This window comes from Acipenser ruthenus, chromosome 15 (genome assembly GCF_902713425.1).
Source record: "Acipenser ruthenus chromosome 15, fAciRut3.2 maternal haplotype, whole genome shotgun sequence".
NCBI lineage: Eukaryota > Metazoa > Chordata > Actinopteri > Acipenseriformes > Acipenseridae > Acipenser > Acipenser ruthenus.
The window spans coordinates 18,011,416-18,034,216 of record NC_081203.1 but is presented as its reverse complement, the minus strand read 5'-3'; the positions used below and the strand labels follow the sequence as shown (position 1 = coordinate 18,034,216).

Genomic DNA, 22,801 nt, shown 5'->3' with positions numbered 1-22,801 from the left:
GTATGTGTGTGTGTGTGTGTGTGTGTGTGTGTGTGTGTGTGTGTGTGTGTGTGTGTGTGTGTGTGTGTGTGTGTGTGTGTGTGTGTGCACCCACTCTTCAGGAGGCTGACCTCTGTGTGTGTGGGGGTGTGTGTGTGTGTGTGTGTGTGTGAGCACCCACTCTTCAGGAGGCTGACCTCTGTGTGTGTGTGTGTGTGTGTGTGAGCACCCACTCTTCAGGAGGCTGAACTCTGTGTGTGTGTGTGTGTGTGTGTGTGTGCACCCACTCTTCAGGAGGCTGACCTCTGTGTGTGTGTGTGTGTGTGTGGGTGTGTGTGTGTGTGAGCACCCACTCTTCAGGAGGCTGACCTCTCTCTGTGTGTGTGTGTGTGGGTGTGTGTGTGTGTGTGTGTGAGCACCCACTCTTCAGGAGGCTGACCTCTCTGTGTGTGTGTGTGTGTGTGTGTGAGCACCCACTCTTCAGGAGGCTGACCTCTGTGTGTGTGTGCTGAAGCTGCAGCTCTGCGTGGGTCTCCGATACCTCCAGGGTGTCTAGCAGAGCGTGGTACCGCACCGATCCAGCGAGCTGCTTCTGCCGTCTGGGAAACACGACAACGTTTCACTGCAGGGCTCGCGGACTGAAGGGGGGGGGGGGGGGGGGGGGGAAACTGAGGAAACTAAAGTTATACTAACAACATTAAAAAACACTTTACATGATTTCAGTGAAACTATCCTGGACCTAATAAATAGATCACTGACATCAGCAGTAGTTCCCTCTGCCTTAAAAATGGCCGTGGTTAAACCTTTGCTTAAGAAACCAAACCTAGACCTCCTGCTTTAAACAATTAGAGACCCAATTCAAATCTGCCATTTCCAGCTAAGATTCTAGATAAAGTAATAGCAAAGCAGCCGAATTCATTTCCTGAGAGTAACAAAGCACATGACAAATGCCAGTGGGGTTTCCGTTCTGTGCACAGTACAGAGACTGCGCTCATCAGAGTGGTGACTGACGTTCTGTGAAGTGCAGACTCTAGCTGTGTATCTGTTCCTGTTCTTTTAGATTGAAGTGCTGCATTTGATACAGTGGACCATACCGCTTTAATTGATCATCTCAGAGGTTGGGTTGGATTGTCCGGTATTGTCTTAAAATGGTTCAAGTCACATCTCACTAACAGACAGCAATTTGTTTCATTAGGAGACTGTCTGGATTTTCCTTGGTTGCCTGTGGCATTCCCCAAGGCTCTTTACTGGGACCCATTCTTTTCTCTTGTACATGTTACCGCTGAGTGAGATAATACATAAACATGGTGTTAACTTTCACTGCTACGCTGAAGACTCACAGCTCTACAGCTCTGTGAAACCTGATGATACCCTGGCTGTATCAGCCTTAGCTGAATGCTTTACTGATGTGAAGAGGTGGCTGTTCCAACCTGTTTTACAGTTAAACTCAGGGGTTCTGTTATTAGGTTCTCAGCAGCAACTAGAAGTCACAACATCTCTAAACACAGATCTGGGCAATTTGACCACAAACATCAAAACAGAGCGAAAAATCTAGGGGTCTTATTTGACTGATTTATCTTTTGAGATTCGCAATGTGACTAAAGTTTCCATTTACCATTTGCAAAACATTGCTAAAATTAGGCCGTTTGTCTCTTGTCTGCTTTTGTGTCTTCCTGACTTGACTATTGCAATGCTTGATTTGCTGGCACCAGATTATATAAAGGAGCTTCTATCACATCTATACCTTCTCGTGATTTAAGATCAGCTGAGGCAGGCCTGCTGAGCCTCTCACAGGTGTACACAAACAGGAAGGGAGGGAGAGCTTTTAGTCCCTGTGCTCCCAGATCATGGAATACACTGCCACCTCATATCAGACATGATACATCAGCGGATGACTTTCAGTCAAAATTGAAAACTTACTTTGTTAGATTCATTTTTTTAAACTGAATTTTAAACCGTGTTTCTCTTTAATCTCTATACACATGCATTGCATTTAAATGTTCTTCTGTTTTGTCCTGTACAGCGCTTTGATGTACTTTTTGCATGAAAGGTGCTATATAAATAAAGTATTGATTGATTGAGAGTATTGATTAATAACATTAACTCTGGATTACTTTGGGTAAACACAGTAAATATTTATCCTTTGTCTTCATACTGTAATCCATGGGTTCAACGACAATCTAATTGTATCATCTACCTGTGATTAAAAACAAGCTGAGATCAAGACAGATCCCTATGCTCTTATATTGTGTACAATACGACGATGGGAGACTCAGACTGGGGGCCAACAGACACCCACACACACACAGACAGACAGACACACACACGCACACACACACACACACACGAAGGATTACCTGTAAAAGGCAATCTGGTCACATTTCTTAAACTTGTCCTTGCCTTCATCCCCTGGGACCACACTGGAAATACAAAATCAAGTCTATGGGAGGCTTAAAGCTCAAAAATACAAAGCACAACATGAATCGTACTGTATCGTTTTCTCATAAATCCACGCTTATGGAAATGAAATATATTGCAATATAGTGGAGGCATATGTTGAGATATGAATCGATAAGTTGGAAAATATATGCAGTGCTACATATGTTTGCTTCAATTCTATCAAAAACCAGTATAGCCCAATGCCACAAGCTATTGGTTTGCTTGAAGCGCAGTACAATACACTACTTTGTTTTGTCTCTACTCGCGTCATGTTCTGCGGATACACAGGGTCAGAAGAGGTCCTATAACGTGAAAACACAAAGTAAATGTATAGATGTGCTGGCCTGAAGCACTTACAATTTCATAGCAAAGGCATAGTAATAGAAACCATATTGAAAGTATGGTAGTAAAGCGTAGGTAGGCATTGTAAAGCATTTCAAAACATGACAAACAGTGATAGCGCGCATTTACCAAGGTAAACTTTTATAAAGGAAGGAATGCATCAGGGAGCGGGTAAAAGCCGGACTGAGACAAAACTGGCCGGACGGGGCTGTAAAACTGTTCAGATCGTCATAAATCATATTAACACAAACGCTGCCTGACTGAGACAAAACAGTAATGTGTTAAATTGTAAAATAAACGTATTAGAAAAATCTTTGGGTACTACTACGGGCAGAGCTTCCGCTCATTGTGTCCTGATGAGCGACCCAAGGAGCGTCATTGGTAGGGTGTATGAATTTTATGACGATCTGAGTAGTTTTACTGCCCCGTCCGGCCAGTTCTCAGAGTTTGTGTTAAAAAAAAAAAACAAAACAAAAAAACGAAAAGTAGAGATCATTCCAATGTATCCAATCACATTTACTTTTATTTTCCATAATTATAAATTCAACGTGCCGTTTGTTCAATACAATTTAGAAAAGATACTTTAAAATGTTGGTCAACACAATACAAATTTGGATTAAGAAAAACGACACCACCTGTAAGCGTATAACGCAAGTACAGATATAAATGATTTAAAACCAATGTACTGGGGTCGTGTACCTTTCTCCCGTCGCTGTCGTTACAGTCTGTATCTGTTCCATTGCTTCTCTGGTTTAAATGACTCTTATGTTTGCAAATTCTATGAAAGTAAATAGAAACGTGATCCTCCTTTCTGACAGCTGCACCCCGCCCCCTGTCCCTCCCGCGGGCTTCTGGGAATTGAAGTCCTATGGAATGCAAACGAACCAAGTCTGTTTCAGAATAAGTATACATGCATAAGGCTAAACCATATAGAATAAGTAGAGTCGTATAAACACAGTTTTAAAAACGATGAAATACACTGTGTGCTTGATCTCCAGAATCTCCTGCAGAAAATCAATCAAAAGTTACACTACTCTGACTCAGTACCCCCAGTCGTGGTCCCACCATGTCGCTGTTGGATCTCGTCGCCAGTCCCGACATCCCCCTCTAGTGGCGGGAGTTCTAGATTGCAGGAGCCTGTGTTTGACAGTACCCGGAATTGCATGCCCGTCTGTTGCTCGTCCTGTTGTGAAGATGATGCCGAACTTGTCTGTGTTTGTGCAGGGCTTGTTATTTCTCCTTTCGCTTATCCGGCCTGGACTCGGGGTCGAGGTGTCTATATGGAGAATACCGGTCAGCCAGGTGAGTTTCGTTAAATCATGACGGGATTCGACTGCTGCATTTCGGACAGGGCGCTAGCACACCACTACATTCGCAGTTCCAAATACATACCGCAGTAAATCAAACCAGCTTTCCAAAGTATAAAAGCGTGGACCCGTTTCAGCAAGGTATTTACATTTGCAAACCTTCCTGTGAAACCACGACACCTTGCCTAAACAAACACACTAAACGCGGAAGCTTTCCTTCCTTGCCATATGGATGTGTGTTTACGCCCAATTGCTTGTCTTTCCCAGCGACTTAACTGTAGACTAGTTACCGTACTGTAATTACATTTAGTCCATCTTATTGCGTTAACGCTCACTGAGAAAACTACGTAGTTTTACTTGGGTTTGTAATTGTAGCGCAACAGAACATTAATGCACCGTTTCCACTAGTCACGTTTAGATGCACCCCAGGGCTGGGCTGCGTACGTTGTTACTTAGCTTAGTTAATGCTTGTCTTTACTAACGTTGATTTTACACATTACTAACTTTTCACGGGTTGCACCAGCGATGATAGGTATAACGTAAGTCTAGTTGTTGTTTAAAATGTCCGCATACCTTTAGGGAGGTGCAAGCTGTTCGTAGAATCAAAATACAAGATGACACGTCAACTTTTGCTGCGTGAGCTTCTCTTAGAAGATGATTTTGTTCCTAGTTTTCGTCGTCAGCGAATCCTGCGAGTCCTCATACGTCCTCTTGATAATTATAGTACATCCTTTTAAATCCTATTAGATTCTAAAGTTTCTTATAGGATTTAATAGGATCAAATTTCAAAGTTCCTATATGAATTATTTCAATTTCTGAACGATTCCTATAACATTTCCAATAGGATTTCTTTCACCAGGGTTGTATTTTAATGTATAATTAAATGTCTATTTATTATCAGGAAATATGTGCAAAACTCCATTGTTGGTATCAGACTGCATTTGTACATTAAAGATCTGCCTACCTACCAAGTCACCCAAATAATACTATTAACAACCCCCTCTAATTCAGAAGCATGTCCGGGATGACATACTGTCTGTACTTCTTCATTGCTTGTTGACATTTCCAGAGCATTTCTGTAGTGTTTGAGGAAACTTTGTGTGGACATTCATCAGCCCAAGTGTCTGAATTTGGGTCCTGGCCACCTATTTATTCTTATGTAGAGTTCTGGCTTATTGTTGGTTGGACTAAAGAGGTTTTTGCATGCTTGTTTTTTTTTTAGTTTTCTTTTATGGTTTCAGTTTCCAGCAGGTTGGTCTTTGCTTCTTGCTTTATAATAAAGTCTTCTCAATGCATCGGTTCCTGTTGATTGCATTTGATTAGGTTTCTGATTGCACCTCTAGTAAATGTGTATGGTCATGCAGTCTCAACATTTCCTCTCTTTTTACTTTCAGGATAAGGAGAATAACGCTGTGTTCCGCAAAACTTTATATGCCAACACCACCATCTACATCCGGTGTAAGTAATGGAAGTGTAAAAGCTCTTTCTGTGCCTAGACCTGGATTTCTTCCCAGGTGACGTGTGTATAGCGGAGGCACCTGTCTGCCAGTCTGTACGTGTGCACTGTACACATATCTATGTATGACATGCATTTCTAAATGCTTCTAGAGAACTGCTCATCCTTAGTATAGACATTAATAGCACCAGTTAATGAGATTAATGGAGCCTCTCCCTCAGTCCATCCATGTCACATCTTTATTGTGAATGTTTGTGTTCTTGAAAAGTGATTTACAAGCATGTGTTTTACAGATTCCAGTCGTGTTTCTAATTATTTGTCCTGTGTTTTTTCCTTGATGTCCGTGGCAACACTTATGTAGAAAGAAAAAGCAGCAGAACAGTGTATATATATATAATATACAGTTGTAGTCAAAAGTTTACATACCCCAGTGGAAATGTATAATTTCTAGGAAAAATCTTTTGTAGCAAAAGTTTTGCTTTTGTGGAAGAGGAAAAAAAGTTATAAGAAATAGATGTCTACAATTATTTATTTCAGCAATTTTTTCCAAAAATGTAAATTCAAAAGTATACCCTTTGATGCTATGATAGTATTGTTTACAAGGTGCTAGAAATTTCAATATGATCATTCAGAACCTAATTCTAGAAAAGTCTAGAAAATGCAGGATTGTAGGTGAACATTTTTAGAGAGTATAAAAGGGTTAGGCATAGGATGATTGCTGTCATTACCAGTAAGTCAATATGGGAGCTATCTGACCTTAGGCAGAAAAGTATTTACAGTGCCTTGCGAAAGTATTCGGCCCCCTTGAACTTTGCGACCTTTTGCCACATTTCAGGCTTCAAACATAAAGATATGAAACTGTCATTTTTTGTGAAGAATCAACAACAAGTGGGACACAATCATGAAGTGGAACGAAATTTATTGGATATTTCAAACTTTTTTAACAAATAAAAAACTGAAAAATTGGGCGTGCAAAATTATTCAGCCCCTTTACTTTCAGTGCAGCAAACTCTCTCCAGAAGTTCAGTGAGGATCTCTGAATGATCCAATGTTGACCTAAATGACTAATGATGATAAATAGAATCCACCTGTGTGTAATCAAGTCTCTGTATAAATGCACCTGCACTGTGATAGTCTCAGAGGTCCGTTTAAAGCGCAGAGAGCATCATGAAGAACAAGGAACACACCAGGCAGGTCCGAGATACTGTTGTGGAGAAGTTTAAAGCCGGATTTGGATACAAAAAGATTTCCCAAACTTTAAACATCCCAAGGAGCACTGTGCAAGCGATAATATTGAAATGGAAGGAGTATCAGACCACTGCAAATCTACCAAGACCTGGCCGTCCCTCTAAACTTTCAGCTCATACAAGGAGAAGACTGATCAGAGATGCAGCCAAGAGGCCCATGATCACTCTGGATGAACTGCAGAGATCTACAGCTGAGGTGGGAGACTCTGTCCATAGGACAACAATCAGTCGTATACTGCACAAATCTGGCTTTTATGGAAGAGTGGCAAGAAGAAAGCCATTTCTTAAAGATATCCATAAAAAGTGTCGTTTACAGTTTGCCACAAGCCACCTGGGAGACACACCAAACATGTGGAAGAAGGTGCTCTGGTCAGATGAAACCAAAATCGAACTTTTTGGCAACAATGCAAAACGTTATGTTTGGCGTAAAAGCAACACAGCTCATCACCCTGAACACACCATCCCCACTGTCAAACATGGTGGTGGCAGCATCATGGTTTGGGCCTGCTTTTCTTCAGCAGGGACAGGGAAGATGGTTAAAATTGATGGGAAGATGGATGGAGCCAAATACAGGACCATTCTGGAAGCAAACCTGATGGAGTCTGCAAAAGACCTGAGACTGGGACGGAGATTTGTCTTCCAACAAGACAATGATCCAAAACATAAAGCAAAATCTACAATGGAATGGTTCACAAATAAACATATCCAGGTGTTAGAATGGCCAAGTCAAAGTCCAGACCTGAATCCAATCGAGAATCTGTGGAAAGAACTGAAAACTGCTGTTCACAAATGCTCTCCATCCAACCTCACTGAGCTCGACTGTTTTGCAAGGAGGAATGGGCAAAAATTTCAGTCTCTCGATGTGCAAAACTGATAGAGACATACCCCAAGCGACTTACAGCTGTAATCGCAGCAAAAGGTGGCGCTACAAAGTATTAACTTAAGGGGGCTGAATAATTTTGCACGCCCAATTTTTCAGTTTTTTATTTGTTAAAAAAGTTTGAAATATCCAATAAATTTCGTTCCACTTCATGATTGTGTCCCACTTGTTGTTGATTCTTCACAAAAAATGACAGTTTCATATCTTTATGTTTGAAGCCTGAAATGTGGCAAAAGGTCGCAAAGTTCAAGGGGGCCGAATACTTTTGCAAGGCACTGTATTGTCATAAAGTTGGAGAAGGATACAAGAAGATTTCCAAGCATTTGAGTATCCCAATTTCAACTATTGTTTCTATTATCAAGAAGTACAAGACTCATGGTACTGTCACAACGCTCCCTCAGTCTGGAAGAAAGAAGGTTCTTTCACCAAGAACAAGTAGAAGAATTGTGAGGAAGGTTAATAGCAATCCAAGATTGACTGCTAGAGACATTCAAAGTGAATCGGCTGCAAGTGGGACTTGGGTTTCCATTTCAACCATAGCTCGAGTATTGCATGGTGAAGGTCTCAATGGTCACAGGCCAAGGAAAAAGCCACTCTTAGGAAAACGTCACAAGGACACTTAAAGTTTGCAAAATGGCATCTGAATGATGGATATGAGTTTTGGTCCAAGATTTTATGGAAACAAAAATCAAGCTATTTGGTCACGCTATTTGGTGAAAGTCTGGTGAGGCGTACAAAGAAAAGAAAAGAACACCATACCTACTGTCAAGCATGGAGGTGGTAATATCCTTCTATGGGGCTGTTTTTCCTCTAATGGCACAGGAAATTTAGTTCCAATACATAGTAAAATGGATTCCATAGCATACCAAAGGATATTGGCCAATCATCTGAAACCCTCTGCTACAAAACTTGGTTTAAAGCGCAACGACGTTCCCACACAACAACGATCCAAAGCACACATCATCATCTACTTCAGAATGGTTAAAGAAGAATAAAATCAAGGTTCTGGAATGGCCTAGTCAAAGTCCTGATCTAAATCCGATTGAGAATCTTTGGTATGAGTTGAAGAAGGCTGTGCACAAGAGAAGTCCTCAGAATTTGAATGAACTGGAACAATTATGCATTGTAGACATCTTTTTCTTGTAACTTTTTTTCCTTTTGGGAATTCGACGTTTAAAAAGCTTTACCGATTTAAAATCGTAAAGTAGCAAGCCTATATATATATATATATATATATATATATATATATATATATATATATATATATATATATATATATATATATTATATCTCCCTCGCTGTCTGTAAACAGTGTCCCCTCTTTCTCCCTGTTTTCTTTCCCAGTCGAAGGTGATGAGGGATCGTGTGGCCAGAATACAGCTTTCAATGTCAGCTGGTACCTCAGATCATCAATCTGCTACAACACGGTCTCCAACACTTTGGTAAGAGGTACACACAGACTCCTAAAGTAAATTCAATTACCTTTCACATGGCAGCATGCCAGGTTAAAGAGAGCTTTTTGTTTGCGTGCCTTCTTTTTGTTTATTTAGCAGACGCCTTTATCCAAGACGACTTACAGAGACTAGGGTGTGTGAACTATGCATCAGCTGCAGAGTCACTTACAATTACGTCTCACCCGAATGAGGAGCACAAGGAGGTTAAGTAACTTGCTCAGGGTCACACAATGAGTCAGTGGCTGAGGTGGGATTTGAACCGGGGACCTTCTGGTTACAAGCCCCTTTTTTTTAACCACTGGACCACACTGCCTCCTGTGTGGTCCAGTGGTTAAAGAAAAGGGCTTTTAGGTAGGCTCTTATATTTACATTTCCTACAGTAGGTCAATTCACCTAGAGAGGCAATGTCATTAAAAGCAGGATTTGTATTCGCTGTGTATCAACCTTGAATGATAACCAACGGAAGGTGCTTTTAAGAAAAACAGTGGCTACCTCATTATATTAAGAAAATAGTGAGAGCTTAGTTATAAAAGTTAGGCTGTAAGCTTTTTTATTATCTGAAAAGATACCGGTCCAAGACATCTCTTGAATCCAGCCAAAAAATGACTTCTTGCGGTGAATTTGGAAAAGCGCTTGCAGTAGAGTTTCATATTAATAAAACACTAGCCTTGGCAGGTAAACAGGGTGTCTCAAACCTGCTTGCACAGGAAATTTTTAGAACCAGAGAGAGGTCAGACTTAGTCCAAGCATGGTACAGTTAATATGAGACTATTATATTTAACATGTTCATTATAGCCTGAATTTAAATGAAAATAACTGGACTGGCCACTGTATGCTTAGTGGTTTTATTCAAATGTTCAGTGATAAACCCCTACATTCTTTGTCCAATATTGTGTTAAAACATATCTATACATGAAGCAAATCTAACCTATTGAGGGACAGAGCGGGTGTTGTATGTACCTCTCTCTCTCTCTCTCTCTCTCTCTCTCTCTCTCTCCTCTCTCTCTCTCTCTCTCTCTCTCTCTCTCTCTCTCTCTCTCTCTCTCTCTCTCTCTCTATATATATATATATATATATATATATATATATATATTACTTGTACAAGCTGTTGTTATGTATTAAACAAACATCTCTCTCATATATACACATATACTTGTATTTGGTAGGGAAGGAGGGGTGGAGAAACCATGAGCTCACATTCAATTAATTTTGAAAAGGGAGTCACCAGTACCTTTTGAAATATATTATTCACACAAAGATAAGAGAATTACATTTTAGCTTTGATATATTGGATGTTTTAGGATTTAGCGGTGGTTGCTTTAGTGGTTTGCATATCTAGCTTAAGGGCTGGGTATGTGACAACCATACCTGTATTACTGTGCAACCACCCAATCCATTTTTAAGCATTTAATAAACAGGAGCAGCACTATTACTGCTCTGATTCATTAAAACTTCAAATTAAATGAGTCTGTGTGATTTTCTTGATTATTAAAAGTTGTCTGGATATGTTGCAAGCCTAGTGCACGAACAATCTACTACAGTAGTCCAAAACATCTCTGTCCTCCTAAACGTCCCCTGAGTTTAAGAGTATGCTCAGAGCAGTAAAGGAATCTGACAACTGACTTGAGGTTCCCATCTACCTGCAGGACAATACAGCTCTGGCTTATTTCGGCACAGATCTAGAGATGAAGGAAAACGAGAATGGGTTCTACAGCCAGGGAACCCTAGCCTTTGATAACTGCACTGAACTCTTCAAACCACAGGTAACTCCAGGACCTTCTGTTTATTATACAGTGGAGGCGAGCACGGCACCCTTTCTGTTTATTATACAGTGGAGGCGAGCACGGCATCCTTTCTGTTTATTATACAGTGGATGCGAGCACGGCACCCTTTCTGTTTATTATACAGTGGAGGCGAGCGCGGCACCCTTTCTGTTTATTATACAGTGGATGCGAGCACGGCACCCTTTCTGTTTATTATACAGTGGAGGCGAGCACGGCATCCTTTCTGTTTATTATACAGTGGATGCGAGCACGGCACCCTTTCTGTTTATTATACAGTGTAGGCGAGCGCGGCACCCTTTCTGTTTATTATACAGTGGATGCGAGCACGGCATCCTTTCTGTTTATTATACAGTGGAGGCGAGCCCGGCATCCTTTCTGTTTATTATACAGTGGAGGCGAGCGCGGCATCCTTTCTGTTTATTATACAGTGGATGCGAGCACGGCACCCTTTCTGTTTATTATACAGTGGAGGCGAGCCCGGCATCCTTTCTGTTTATTATACAGTGGATGCGAGCACGGCATCCTTTCTGTTTATTATACAGTGGATGCGAGCACGGCATCCTTTCTGTTTATTATACAGTGGAGGCGAGCCCAGCACCCTTTCTGTTTATTATACAGTGGAGGCGAGCACGGCACCCTTTCTGTTTATTATACAGTGGAGGCGAGCACGGCATCCTTTCTGTTTATTATACAGTGGAGGCGAGCGCGGCACCCTTTCTGTTTATTATACAGTGGAGGCGAGTGTGAGCGCAGCACCCTTTCTGCATGTATCTAGAGGTCCTTTTGTGCTACTGCAAACTTCTTTGGTACAAGTTATCGAATGGATCAAAATGTAGGGGTCACATGTTTTTGTCTGTCAATCAGTATGTCACACTAAGTTTTTATATATATCTAGAAAAGTGCTTGCCAAGTTCTGATGAAAGTTGCTAAGGGCCTTCTTAAGCACATTGTTATAGAGGGCACAGTAATCTGGGGTGCATGGAGGCACCTGTCTGTAAAGTGATGCAGGACATAGTGATCTACTTTGTCATGTTACTGGTGGCTCAAATGGCAGGCTTGTTAGTAACTACTGTAGCTGTACACAATGCAAATGCAAAACCCGCTAGTGACATTGGAGATAGATAAGGAATGAATCTCTTTCGAGGATTACATTTTAATTAGGAGGCTGCTATCCTCATCACAATCTCATTGTCTTAATCTTTCAGGTTTACTACAAGGAGTTTGTCCCTCATCGGCCTCTTGCTCACGCTCAGGTAAGATAGACAGGCATTTACACTGTGGATTACAGGCTGGGCTGCTTTACAGTGCCTCTAGTTAACAAAACAAGTCATATTTTAGATGTCTCAAATGGGCTGGTTTGAAAGAAGCACACGTTGTGTCAAACGTTTTCATTTTGAATCGTGATATCAGGTGTTGCTCTAGGTTAAAACAGTTTCAGTTTCAGTGTCTTGCCCTCAAGAAGTCTGTTAGTGCTGCAAGTCATTTCACCTGAGCATGTTACTGATTGAAAGCATGTCGGTCAGCTGGGAGAGCAGCTGGTTAGTTAATGACAGGAAAGAAGGGTACAATTTCACTCTTCAGGTGAAGATACCTAGAAGTGCTGCAGTACCTGTAAGCATGGCTTGCAAACAGGGATTGATTTAACCCAGTGGAGGACCAGATAGCAGGGTTAAACATGAAAACACAGGGTTACTAGAACATGTGTTTCTTTCAAAATGGCCCCAGTGTTATTTCAGTTGTGACTCTTGTGACACTCTTTTTTTTTTTTTTTTTAATAAATTTAGTCATTGCCAATTAGTTTTTATTATTTTCTCCCCAATTTGAAATGCCCAATTATTTTTAGGCTCAGCTCACCGCTACCACCCCTGCACTGTCTCGGGAGGGGCGAAGATGAACACACGCTGTGCCCGCAAGCCCGCAGGCGCCCGGCCAGACTACAGGGGTCGCTGGTGCGCGGTGAGCCGAGGACACCCTGGCCAACCTAACCCTCCCTGCCCGCGGGCGACGCTCGGCCAATTGAGCGCCGCCTCCTGGGAGCTCCCGTCCACGGTCGGCTGTGGAATAGCCTGGACTCGAACTCGCGACGTCCAGGCTATAGAGCGCATCCTGCACTCTAGCGAGTGCTTTTACTGGAGGCGCCACTCGGGAGCCCCTGTGACTCTTTATTTCAGTTCAGTTATTTAATTTGTACTTTTAATGTTGCTGTCAAAGGCATCAGTCACTCCATGCACGGTGTTCCGAGAGAGGTTTCAATTCACATGCTGTTAAATTTGATTTTCAATTCCTGATATGATTTCAAAATAGCTGCTCCTGGGCTTCCATTGCCCCTTAGTGCAGGCCCATAGTGTTGTAGCCCCACACTGCATTGCCATCGAAGAGCATGTGGTAAGAGGTATAGCATACCAAGCTCGTTACTTACAGGAATTGTGTGATTTTGTTTTTTCTTAGGGTCCTGGAAGTGAGCAGAGAAACCAGTCCTTCTCCCCACCAGGGAAGCCAGTGAGTGTGGCGGACCAGCTCGTTGTATTTTCCTCAGTTAAATGGTCTTTGTGGCAAAGAGGCTGGTTGTAATAGCAAGTGTATTGGTACACAGATTTCTTTTTAATCAAATTGCTAAGATACAATATTGGGGTTAAAGTAGACAGAACTAACACATAATTCCAATAAGTCTTAACTGATTTGTATTGCTATTGTTTTATATGCCTTGCATTTTCCTAGAAGACGCACACATTATGGTAAAGGTGAATTTTTTAATGGTATTTTTTTAAGCTATTGGTGAAGAAAATGTTTTGATCGCTGTTTGCATATACTTCTGTTGTACATTTCCTGGTCATTCTACTTTGGGTTGTGTGAAGGAATGGGATGATGGGACAAGCACTTTTGAAATATGTACAGCACAAAAAGGCACATTTTTGTCCACTAAATGGCATTAAAAATAAAAAATTACACATTCACGTGTGAATCTGTCATATTGGAAAACGTTGATATGATCAGCCAAATAAATTAAATAAAGCCAAAATGTATTTATAGCAGAGCCAGCAACATGCATTGCACAGCTGTGTATTACAACAATACACACAGAAACATGCATTGCACAGCTGTGTATTACAACAGTACACACAGGAACATGATTCCTCGTGTATGTTAACTAGATGGCGCTGGCTCTTCTGTAACACTTCGGCTGACCTAGCCTTGCTTACATATGTCTATGGCATGCAGCTAGAACAGGAGAGAAGCTCCTGAGATCAGAAAGTAAAAATGCAATATTGGAGTAATTACAAGCTGCCCATTATTTCACATGTACAAAAAGGCAAGTGTGTAGAGCTGTTCAGATTTGTGTTCTTCTATGGAGTTGAAAGAACTGGGATAGTTGTGGCACTACCCTACATTTCCCATCAAGCTCAGTGCTTTATAGGCAGTGCCAGTCATTCTCCTCATTGATTCTGACTTGGCTGGAGTGAATACACTCAGAATGGTTTTACATGTAACTTTTAAAGGTATTGGGCTGTCTTCTTTGTGCCCTGCAGGATATGCACGCTGTGGCGAAGGCCTGGCTGGACAGCCCCTTCCTGTTCATTGTGAAGATCGCTTCAGTGCGGCACGGCGAGACGAAGGGAGTGAAACAGACCAGCCTCATCCCGGAGACCTGGTCTTTCACCAGTGAGTATGGCTCTGTGTGTACAAGCAGAGACCTTCATAGGGGAACAGCCAATGAGCAGAGACCTTCACAGGGGAACAGCCAATGAGCAGAGACCTTCACAGGGGAACAGCCAATGAGCAGAGACCTTCACAGAGGAACAAACAATGAGCTGAGACCTTCACAGGGAACAGCCACAGCTTGAGACAGCCAATCATAAAGTACAGATACACTGTAGCATCAAATCAAAACTCCTAAAACTCGAGCTGAACCTCCTTATAAAGTAAACCACTTCCCTGTCTTTTCCTGTTTGATGTTTTAAAAGCATCCGTTTTTTAAGAGTACAATCAGTACTTGAAATTAAGAAAAAGATAACAGGTTAACAACTCCAGTGCCTTGCGAAAGTATTCGGCCCCCTTGAACTTTGCGACCTTTTGCCACATTTCAGGCTTCAAACATAAAGATATGAAACTGTAATTTTTTGTGAAGAATCAACAACAAGTGGGACACAATCATGAAGTGGAACGAAATGTATTGGATATTTCAAACTTTTTTAACAAATAAAAAACTGAAAAATTGGGCGTGCAAAATTATTCAGCCCCCTTAAGTTAATACTTTGTAGCGCCACCTTTTGCTGCGATTACAGCTGTAAGTCGCTTGGGGTATGTCTCTATCAGTTTTGCACATCGAGAGACTGAAATTTTTGCCCATTCCTCCTTGCAAAACAGCTCGAGCTCAGTGAGGTTGGATGGAGAGCATTTGTGAACAGCAGTTTTCAGTTCTTTCCACAGATTCTCGATTGGATTCAGGTCTGGACTTTGACTTGGCCATTCTAACACCTGGATATGTTTATTTGTGAACCATTCCATTGTAGATTTTGCTTTATGTTTTGGATCATTGTCTTGTTGGAAGACAAATCTCCGTCCCAGTCTCAGGTCTTTTGCAGACTCCATCAGGTTTTCTTCCAGAATGGTCCTGTATTTGGCTCCATCCATCTTCCCATCAATTTTAACCATCTTCCCTGTCCCTGCTGAAGAAAAGCAGGCCCAAACCATGATGCTGCCACCACCATGTTTGACAGTGGGGATGGTGTGTTCAGGGTGATGAGCTGTGTTGCTTTTACGCCAAACATAACGTTTTGCATTGTTGCCAAAAAGTTCGATTTTGGTTTCATCTGACCAGAGCACCTTCTTCCACATGTTTGGTGTGTCTCCCAGGTGGCTTGTGGCAAACTGTAAACGACACTTTTTATGGATATCTTTAAGAAATGGCTTTCTTCTTGCCACTCTTCCATAAAGGCCAGATTTGTGCAGTATACGACTGATTGTTGTCCTATGGACAGAGTCTCCCACCTCAGCTGTAGATCTCTGCAGTTCATCCAGAGTGATCATGGGCCTCTTGGCTGCATCTCTGATCAGTCTTCTCCTTGTATGAGCTGAAAGTTTAGAGGAACGGCCAGGTCTTGGTAGATTTGCAGTGGTCTGATACTCCTTCCATTTCAATATTATCGCTTGCACAGTGCTCCTTGGGATGTTTAAAGCTTGGGAAATCTTTTTGTATCCAAATCCGGCTTTAAACTTCTCCACAACAGTATCTCGGACCTGCCTGGTGTGTTCCTTGTTCTTCATGATGCTCTCTGCGCTTTAAACGGACCTCTGAGACTATCACAGTGCAGGTGCATTTATACGGAGACTTGATTACACACAGGTGGATTCTATTTATCATCATTAGTCATTTAGGTCAACATTGGATCATTCAGAGATCCTCACTGAACTTCTGGAGAGAGTTTGCTGCACTGAAAATAAAGGGGCTGAATAATTTTGCACGCCCAATTTTTCAGTTTTTTATTTGTTAAAAAAGTTTGAAATATCCAATAAATTTCGTTCCACTTCATGATTGTGTCCCACTTGTTGTTGATTCTTCACAAAAAATTACAGTTTCATATCTTTATGTTTGAAGCCTGAAATGTGGCAAAAGGTCGCAAAGTTCAAGGGGGCCGAATACTTTCGCAAGGCACTGTAGTTACACAGAATTGAAGTTTTAAATAGCACTTTTATGTGCCATTTTTATTATTACAGAAATAAAATATAAGTCAAAACAAAACAAAAACCTAACTCACACATGGAGTGCTAACTAAACTTTGTACCGTCCTTAAACTAACAAACTGGACAGATAAGCTGTTTCCCAGCCACAAAACATTAACGTTACAATACAAACAAAAAGGTAAACCAGGGTAACCTATGGTCCGTGCATAGGTTTACATAACCATGGGAATAGCAAGGCAAAACTGCAGAAATACTGTGTTAAAAGGGGCTGTTGGGTGAATGTGTCTGTTTTGTGTCCCACAGTGACGGTTGAAATGAAGGGCCCCCAAGATTACACCTCTCCTGCAGACTGGCCCCTCATGATGGTGAGTAAACAGCATACACTCGGACTGCTGCTGCACACCGGACTTTAACACAGCAGCAGCAACATGCTCTGTTCATATTCACACCACAGGCAGGTCGGGGACTCAGTTAACTAATGGTTATCACAATACCAAATTAATTACTAATCCCGAGTAATGTGCATAGCTGCTGCTTGTCTCTCACCTCCTCCACGATGCTTTGTTCTGGTGTTTGTGTGTTTCCAGTATGTACTGATACTGGGCTGAAAGTTAGGACAAGATCAGTGAACTCTTAGTTTTTCACTGCTCTTCAGATTTATAGAATTGTTGTGTGAGCTGCAACCACTTTAAGAGACCTTGCATTAGGTTACTTTGCTGTCCGGTTCTAGTTTTGTTTCATGAAATAGGAGTTAATAAAGACTGTAGTAAGTGGTTTGAAAACCTGTACCCTGTGTGTGTTTGTTTCGTGTGCTGAGCGTGTGTTGCGTGTGTGTCTGCATTGCAGTCCTTCATGGTGATGTGCATTGTGTTGAGTGTGTGTCTGCATTGCAGTCCTTCATGGTGATGTGCATTGTGTTGAGTGTGTGTCTGTGTTGCAGTTCTTCATGGTGATGTGCATTGTGTTGAGTGTGTGTCTGTGTTGCAGTTCTTCATGGTGATGTGCATTGTGTTGCGTGTGTGTCTGTGTTGCAGTTCTTCATGGTGATGTGCATTGTGTTGAGTGTGTGTCTGTGCTGCAGTTCATGGTGATGTGCATTGTGTTGCGTGTGTGTCTGTGTTGCAGTTCTTCATGGTGATGTCCATTGTGTTGCGTGTGTGTCTGTGTTGCAGTTCTTCATGGTGATGTGCATTGTGTTGAGTGTGTGTCTGTGCTGCAGTTCATGGTGATGTGCATTGTGTTGAGTGTGTGTCTGTGCTGCAGTTCATGGTGATGTGCATTGTGTTGAGTGTGTGTCTGTGTTGCAGTTCTTCATGGTGATGTGCATTGTGTACGTGCTGCTCGGAGCCCTGTGGCTCTTCTGGTCTGCCTGCTACTGGAGGGACCTGCTTAGGATCCAGTTCTGGATCGGGGCCGTCATCTTCCTTGGAATGCTGGAGAAAGCCGTCTTCTACTCCGTGTTCCAGAGCATCCAATACAAGGGCGAATACGGTAGGGATCAACCGCCGAGCCGCGATTAGGGGAGTAACGATGAACTACTGTCACGATATGATATGTATCACAATACATGTGATAGGCCTGGTGGGATACTTGTATGATGCATAATAAGATCAAATAATCACAGACTGTAAAACACACTTATTCTTCATTCAAGAACTATTTGATGAACTGTAACAATCTATATTGTGCTTTTGGTATCACATTACAAATAATACATACCTCTATCGTGTAAAGAATATTTCATGATTCATCGATATGCAGTTAGCTTTTACAACCCAAGACTCTTTTTTTTCCAGTTTTTACAGAAATATTTGCAATTTGTTTTCCGCTCAGAATGGTAGTGCCGGGCATGCTGGGTGTACCCTGGTGGTAATGTTCTGTCTCTTTCCTTTCAGTCGAGGGAGCTGTGATCTTCGCAGAGCTGCTGTCAGCACTGAAGAGATCCCTGGCTCGCGTTCTCATTATCATCGTCAGCCTGGGCTACGGGATAGTAAAGTCAGTGGCTTCGTGCATGCATCACTAACCCCTCTGATTTTGCTCCTGCTCTTCCTTACGGCTGCTTGTTTCTAAAGAGCGGGTAGCTCCAAATGACATCATCTTAGTTTGATCATTCCGAGAGGTTCTTCCAGTAATGACTCAGATACTGTGTGTTTTATTATTTTTGATCAGTCTGTGTGCTTTGACCAATCAGGAGATGCTCTTCAATTCTAGTTGCCTGCCAGACATACTGTATGTTGGCGAGATCAGTCAAAGTGTCTTTTTATTAGGTAGTGCCAGCACCATCTAGTGCACAGAAAAAACACAAGGAAACTTGATCTAAACTGTCAGATCACTAGATGGTGCTGTCTCTTACTTCTGTAAAGACACTTTGGGTGATCTAGCAGATTTTACATAGGTCTATGCGAAGCTAAGCATGCCATCATCATACCAGATTTTTCTAGATTTTGGAATGAGTGTTTAAAGCATGGTACGTCTGGAGGGGGAAATTCAACCAGGGAAAGGGCACATATCTTTCTAGACTGAGAGACAGAACTGAATCCCATCCATGGAAAGGGCACAGATCTTTCTAGACTGAGAGACAGAACTGAATCCCAACCAGGGAAGGGCATATGTCTTGCTAGACTGAGACACAGAACTGGCCACATCTGTTCAGTTTGCGTAATTTTGTGTAATTTTACAGCCGGTACATACAAACGCAATGTGTATCAATACTGTAGACCTGCTCTGAGCCAAGATAACTGTATACATGTATCTGGTAATAAACTTGGTAGTCATATAATGCCAAGAGCAGTTAGTCATTAGTAAGCTGCTCTCAAAAGGAGTAGAAACTATGAGCTTTATCAGAGTTTGAATGTGTGTGCCCATCAGGATGCTAAGAGTATTCCTGCAATCACAAAAATAAGGACTACAGAGTCTGAATCTCTGAAAGAAACTACTGATTCTGCAGTATGTGCGGTCAGAGGTTAAGTGTTAGGGAAGACAACTGCTGCAGAGACAACTACTGAGACTCCTGAGAGGCATCAGCTGATCTGCACAGTCACCCAAACACTGAGTTTGTGAGCAGGGACTGGGGACAGGGCTGCACCCTATAGACTTGCAGGAACAGAGGACAGGGCTGCACCCTATAGACTTGCAGGAACAGAGGACAGGGCTGCACCCTATAGACTTGCAGGGACAGAGGACAGGGCTGCACCCTATAGACTTGCAGGGACAGAGGACAGGGCTGCACCCTATAGACTTGCAGGAACAGAGGACAGGGCTGCACCCTATAGACTTGCAGGGACAGAGGACAGGGCTGCACCCTATAGACTTGCAGGAACAGAGGACAGGGCTGCACCCTATAGACTTGCAGGAACAGAGGACAGGGCTGCACCCTATAGACTTGCAGGAACAGGGGACAGGGCTGCATCCTATAGACTTGCTTTTAGTATTTTGTTCTGTTTTAAAAAGTTGATCATGAAACAGTGAACAAACTGCTTGTTGGTGTCCCCCCGCCAGACCACGTCTTGGGACGACCACACACCGGCTGGTGGCTGTGGGGCTGCTGTATCTCCTGTTCTGTGCAGTGGAGGGGGTCCTCAGGGTGACTGGGGTGAGTATGCTCCCTGACCACCAGAGGGAGGCAGAATTGCAGTATCTGTTTCTAGTTCCTTTATTGTTCTCAGGTATATATTGTCTGAATTATTTTATTTTTTTCCATTTATCTTGAAAACTGTGATAGAAGATTGGAAGTGTATTTAATTTTTCAGAGCATGATTTTATTCAAAAACAGTCCTTAAAGTTTACTATATACTTTAGTGCAATGCAGCTTCATAGAGTCATACCTTACTGATATTTAATCCCCATATAAAAATATAAGAGATTCTCCTCTGGAGGTCTGGGTTCCAGTGTGTAAGCAGGGGGGCGGGGGGAGTGCGTGCATGTGGCACAGACAGAAGCTTCAATCAACTGTTTGCTAGGCTTGGAATCAGCCACTTGCTCTGGTGTTCATTAGTTCCTCTCTCTCTCTCTCATCTCCACAGGGGTTCAATGGCACGGTGGCCCTCATTGCAAACATCTGCCTCTCTCTCATCGATTCCTGTGTAATATGGTGGATATCCTTTACTGTTCACTTCAATCGCTGGGGTCTCGCAGATCACAAAGCAGCCTCAACCCCTATCACAGGGGTTCCCAAAAACTGGACTGGTAGACAAACCAAAACACCCACACAGTGAAAAATGTCCCATTAGAATCAATGCCTTTTGTTGCATAACAATACATACCGTTAGCATATGCAATGGATATTAATATTGCATTTTCTAATGTCCAATATAGCAAGGTAGTAAGTGTTACTTTTACAACAGAACAGCAGTGTTTATGTAAATCAGTTGACCCCCTGCACTGGGGAGCACTGCTGTGTCAGGTGGGAATGTTGCTGTATGTGCTGAAGCCCCAGTGGAACCATCATGTGACGCCCCATGGGGTCCACAAGCCCTGGGGAGCACTGCTGTGCCAGGTGGGAATGTTGCTGTATGTGCTGAAGCCCCAGTGGAACCATCATGTGACGCCCCATGGGGTCCACAAGCCCTGGGGAGCACTGCTGTGTCAGGTGGGAATGTTGCTGTATGTGCTGAGGCCCCACTGGAACCATCATGTGACACCCCATGGGGTCCACAAGCCCTGGGGAGCACTGCTGTGTCAAGTGGGAATGTTGCTGTATGTGCTGAGGTCCCACTGGAACCATCATGTGACGCCCCATGGGGTCCACAAGCCCTGGTTTGGGAGCCCTGCTCTATTGTAGTATCCGTACCCTTCAGAGTTACATTTATAATAAAGTAAAGGGCATATTGTCACTGCACCTGCATGTTAATGAGAACCAAACAACTTGAGAGTGCTGGACAGTTCATCAGTCATATTACAGTCAGGGATGGGCAAAATAGTCAAGGAAACTATTTAAATAGAAAAATATAAAAGGAATCATCTCTCCTTCTCTGTGTCTGTCATCTCTGGACTGATACGGCTACCATCTCATCTACTGGTGAAAAAAGTATTTGAAATAGTGTCTGAAAAGTTAAATAAAAAAAGAAAATACTATTTCTATTCTGAAATAGTTATTTTGTAAATAGTAAAGTGTTTTCATGCCCACCCCAGACTACAGTAGACTCTCACTAACAATAGCTCTGCAGCCTCTTTGGTGAACATGCTATTGTATACAGAAGCTCCATGTTTGTTTGCCTTGACCGAGCTCCACATCTTTATCAGCCTGTCTCAGACCATCCGACTGCTGAAGATGCGCAGGAACGTGGTGAAGCTCTCTCTGTACCAGCACTTCACAAACACGCTCATATTCTCAGTCCTGGGTGAGTACAATACCTTCCTCTCTATGCTTTTCATCTCACTGAACAGTTCCCAGCTGTCTATAGCAGAATACAACTGTGCCTGTAGAATCATGGTGGCCGAATCCTTGTAATTGCATCCTTACTCCAAAGTAATCACAAGACATATTTAGTTATGTTAACAAATGTATCCCTCTGTTGTTTAGATTCACTTTGTATACTTTTCTGATTGGATGTAATAAATCCATCTGCTCAGAGTCTGGTATTTATATATCGGCTTGAGGCAGTGTGGCATGGTGTCAGGTTAACAGAGACACTCATGTGTGTTTTATCATTCAGAGACTTTGAGGCCACGAGGGTGCTTTTAAAGGTCAGAGTTTTAAAAAGTCAGCAGCACCAGACTGCTATTTATACCCGGGAAGGAAATAAGACACCCATTGCATAGCAGTTTGAGCCACTACTGGTTTTACTACGAGTCTAATAAGACACACTATATTAAAACCTGGAATGGGTGAAACTGCTATGCAATATGATTCTTATTACCATCCATGAATACTCGAAAACTATTGAGAGGTATGGAAATGCATTTGTTAAATAAAAAATGTATTTTTATGTTTATGTTTTTCTTCTAGCCTCTATCATTTTTATCATCTGGACCACCAAAGTGTTTAAGCTGGTGGACTGTCAGTCGGTGAGTGTGATGCTATCCCCTCTGGGTAATGTGTGTGATGCTATTCCCCCTGGGTAATGTATGTGTGATGCTATCCCCCTGGGTAATGTGTGTGTGTGTGTGTGTGTGATGCTATCCCCCTGGGTAATGTGTGTATGTGTGTGTGTGATGCTATTCCCCCTGGGTAATGTATGTGTGATGCTATCCCCCTGGGTAATGTGTGTGTGTGTGTGTGTGTGTGTGTGT

At 42.4% G+C, this 22,801-nt stretch overlaps 2 protein-coding genes across 10 annotated transcripts in view; one reads left to right on the top strand and one right to left on the bottom strand.

Moving 5' to 3' along the window:
* ganc (glucosidase, alpha; neutral C) overlaps positions 1-4,756 on the bottom strand; it is a 35,888-nt gene extending 31,132 nt beyond the window's left edge. For 7 of the 8 annotated variants that reach the window (XR_009307371.1, XR_009307372.1, XM_058987261.1 and 4 more), the window contains exons 1-3: positions 3,460-3,798; positions 2,337-2,399; positions 473-578 (exon numbers count right to left, since the gene is read on the bottom strand). Coding sequence is in view for 6 of the 8 variants with exons in the window: in XM_058987261.1 (XP_058843244.1) it covers positions 473-578; positions 2,337-2,399; positions 3,460-3,500 (210 nt within the window). In the remaining 2 variants the exon portion in view is untranslated. Of the gene's footprint in view, positions 1-472; positions 579-2,336; positions 2,400-3,459; positions 3,799-4,640 lie in introns of those variants that run through there. The other variant, XM_058987260.1, reaches the window with a different exon arrangement.
* LOC117422418 (transmembrane protein 87A-like) overlaps positions 3,825-22,801 on the top strand; it is a 30,957-nt gene continuing 11,980 nt past the window's right edge. For both annotated transcript variants that reach the window (XM_058987278.1, XM_058987277.1), the window contains exons 1-14: positions 3,825-4,062; positions 5,462-5,525; positions 8,995-9,092; positions 10,751-10,867; positions 12,094-12,141; positions 13,337-13,387; positions 14,416-14,548; positions 16,874-16,935; positions 17,878-18,061; positions 18,466-18,565; positions 20,069-20,162; positions 20,593-20,666; positions 21,803-21,909; positions 22,518-22,576. In XM_058987278.1, coding sequence (XP_058843261.1) covers positions 3,955-4,062; positions 5,462-5,525; positions 8,995-9,092; positions 10,751-10,867; positions 12,094-12,141; positions 13,337-13,387; positions 14,416-14,548; positions 16,874-16,935; positions 17,878-18,061; positions 18,466-18,565; positions 20,069-20,162; positions 20,593-20,666; positions 21,803-21,909; positions 22,518-22,576 — 1,299 coding nt within the window. In that variant the 5' untranslated portion in view covers positions 3,825-3,954. The remainder of the gene's footprint in view (positions 4,063-5,461; positions 5,526-8,994; positions 9,093-10,750; positions 10,868-12,093; positions 12,142-13,336; positions 13,388-14,415; positions 14,549-16,873; positions 16,936-17,877; positions 18,062-18,465; positions 18,566-20,068; positions 20,163-20,592; positions 20,667-21,802; positions 21,910-22,517; positions 22,577-22,801) is intronic.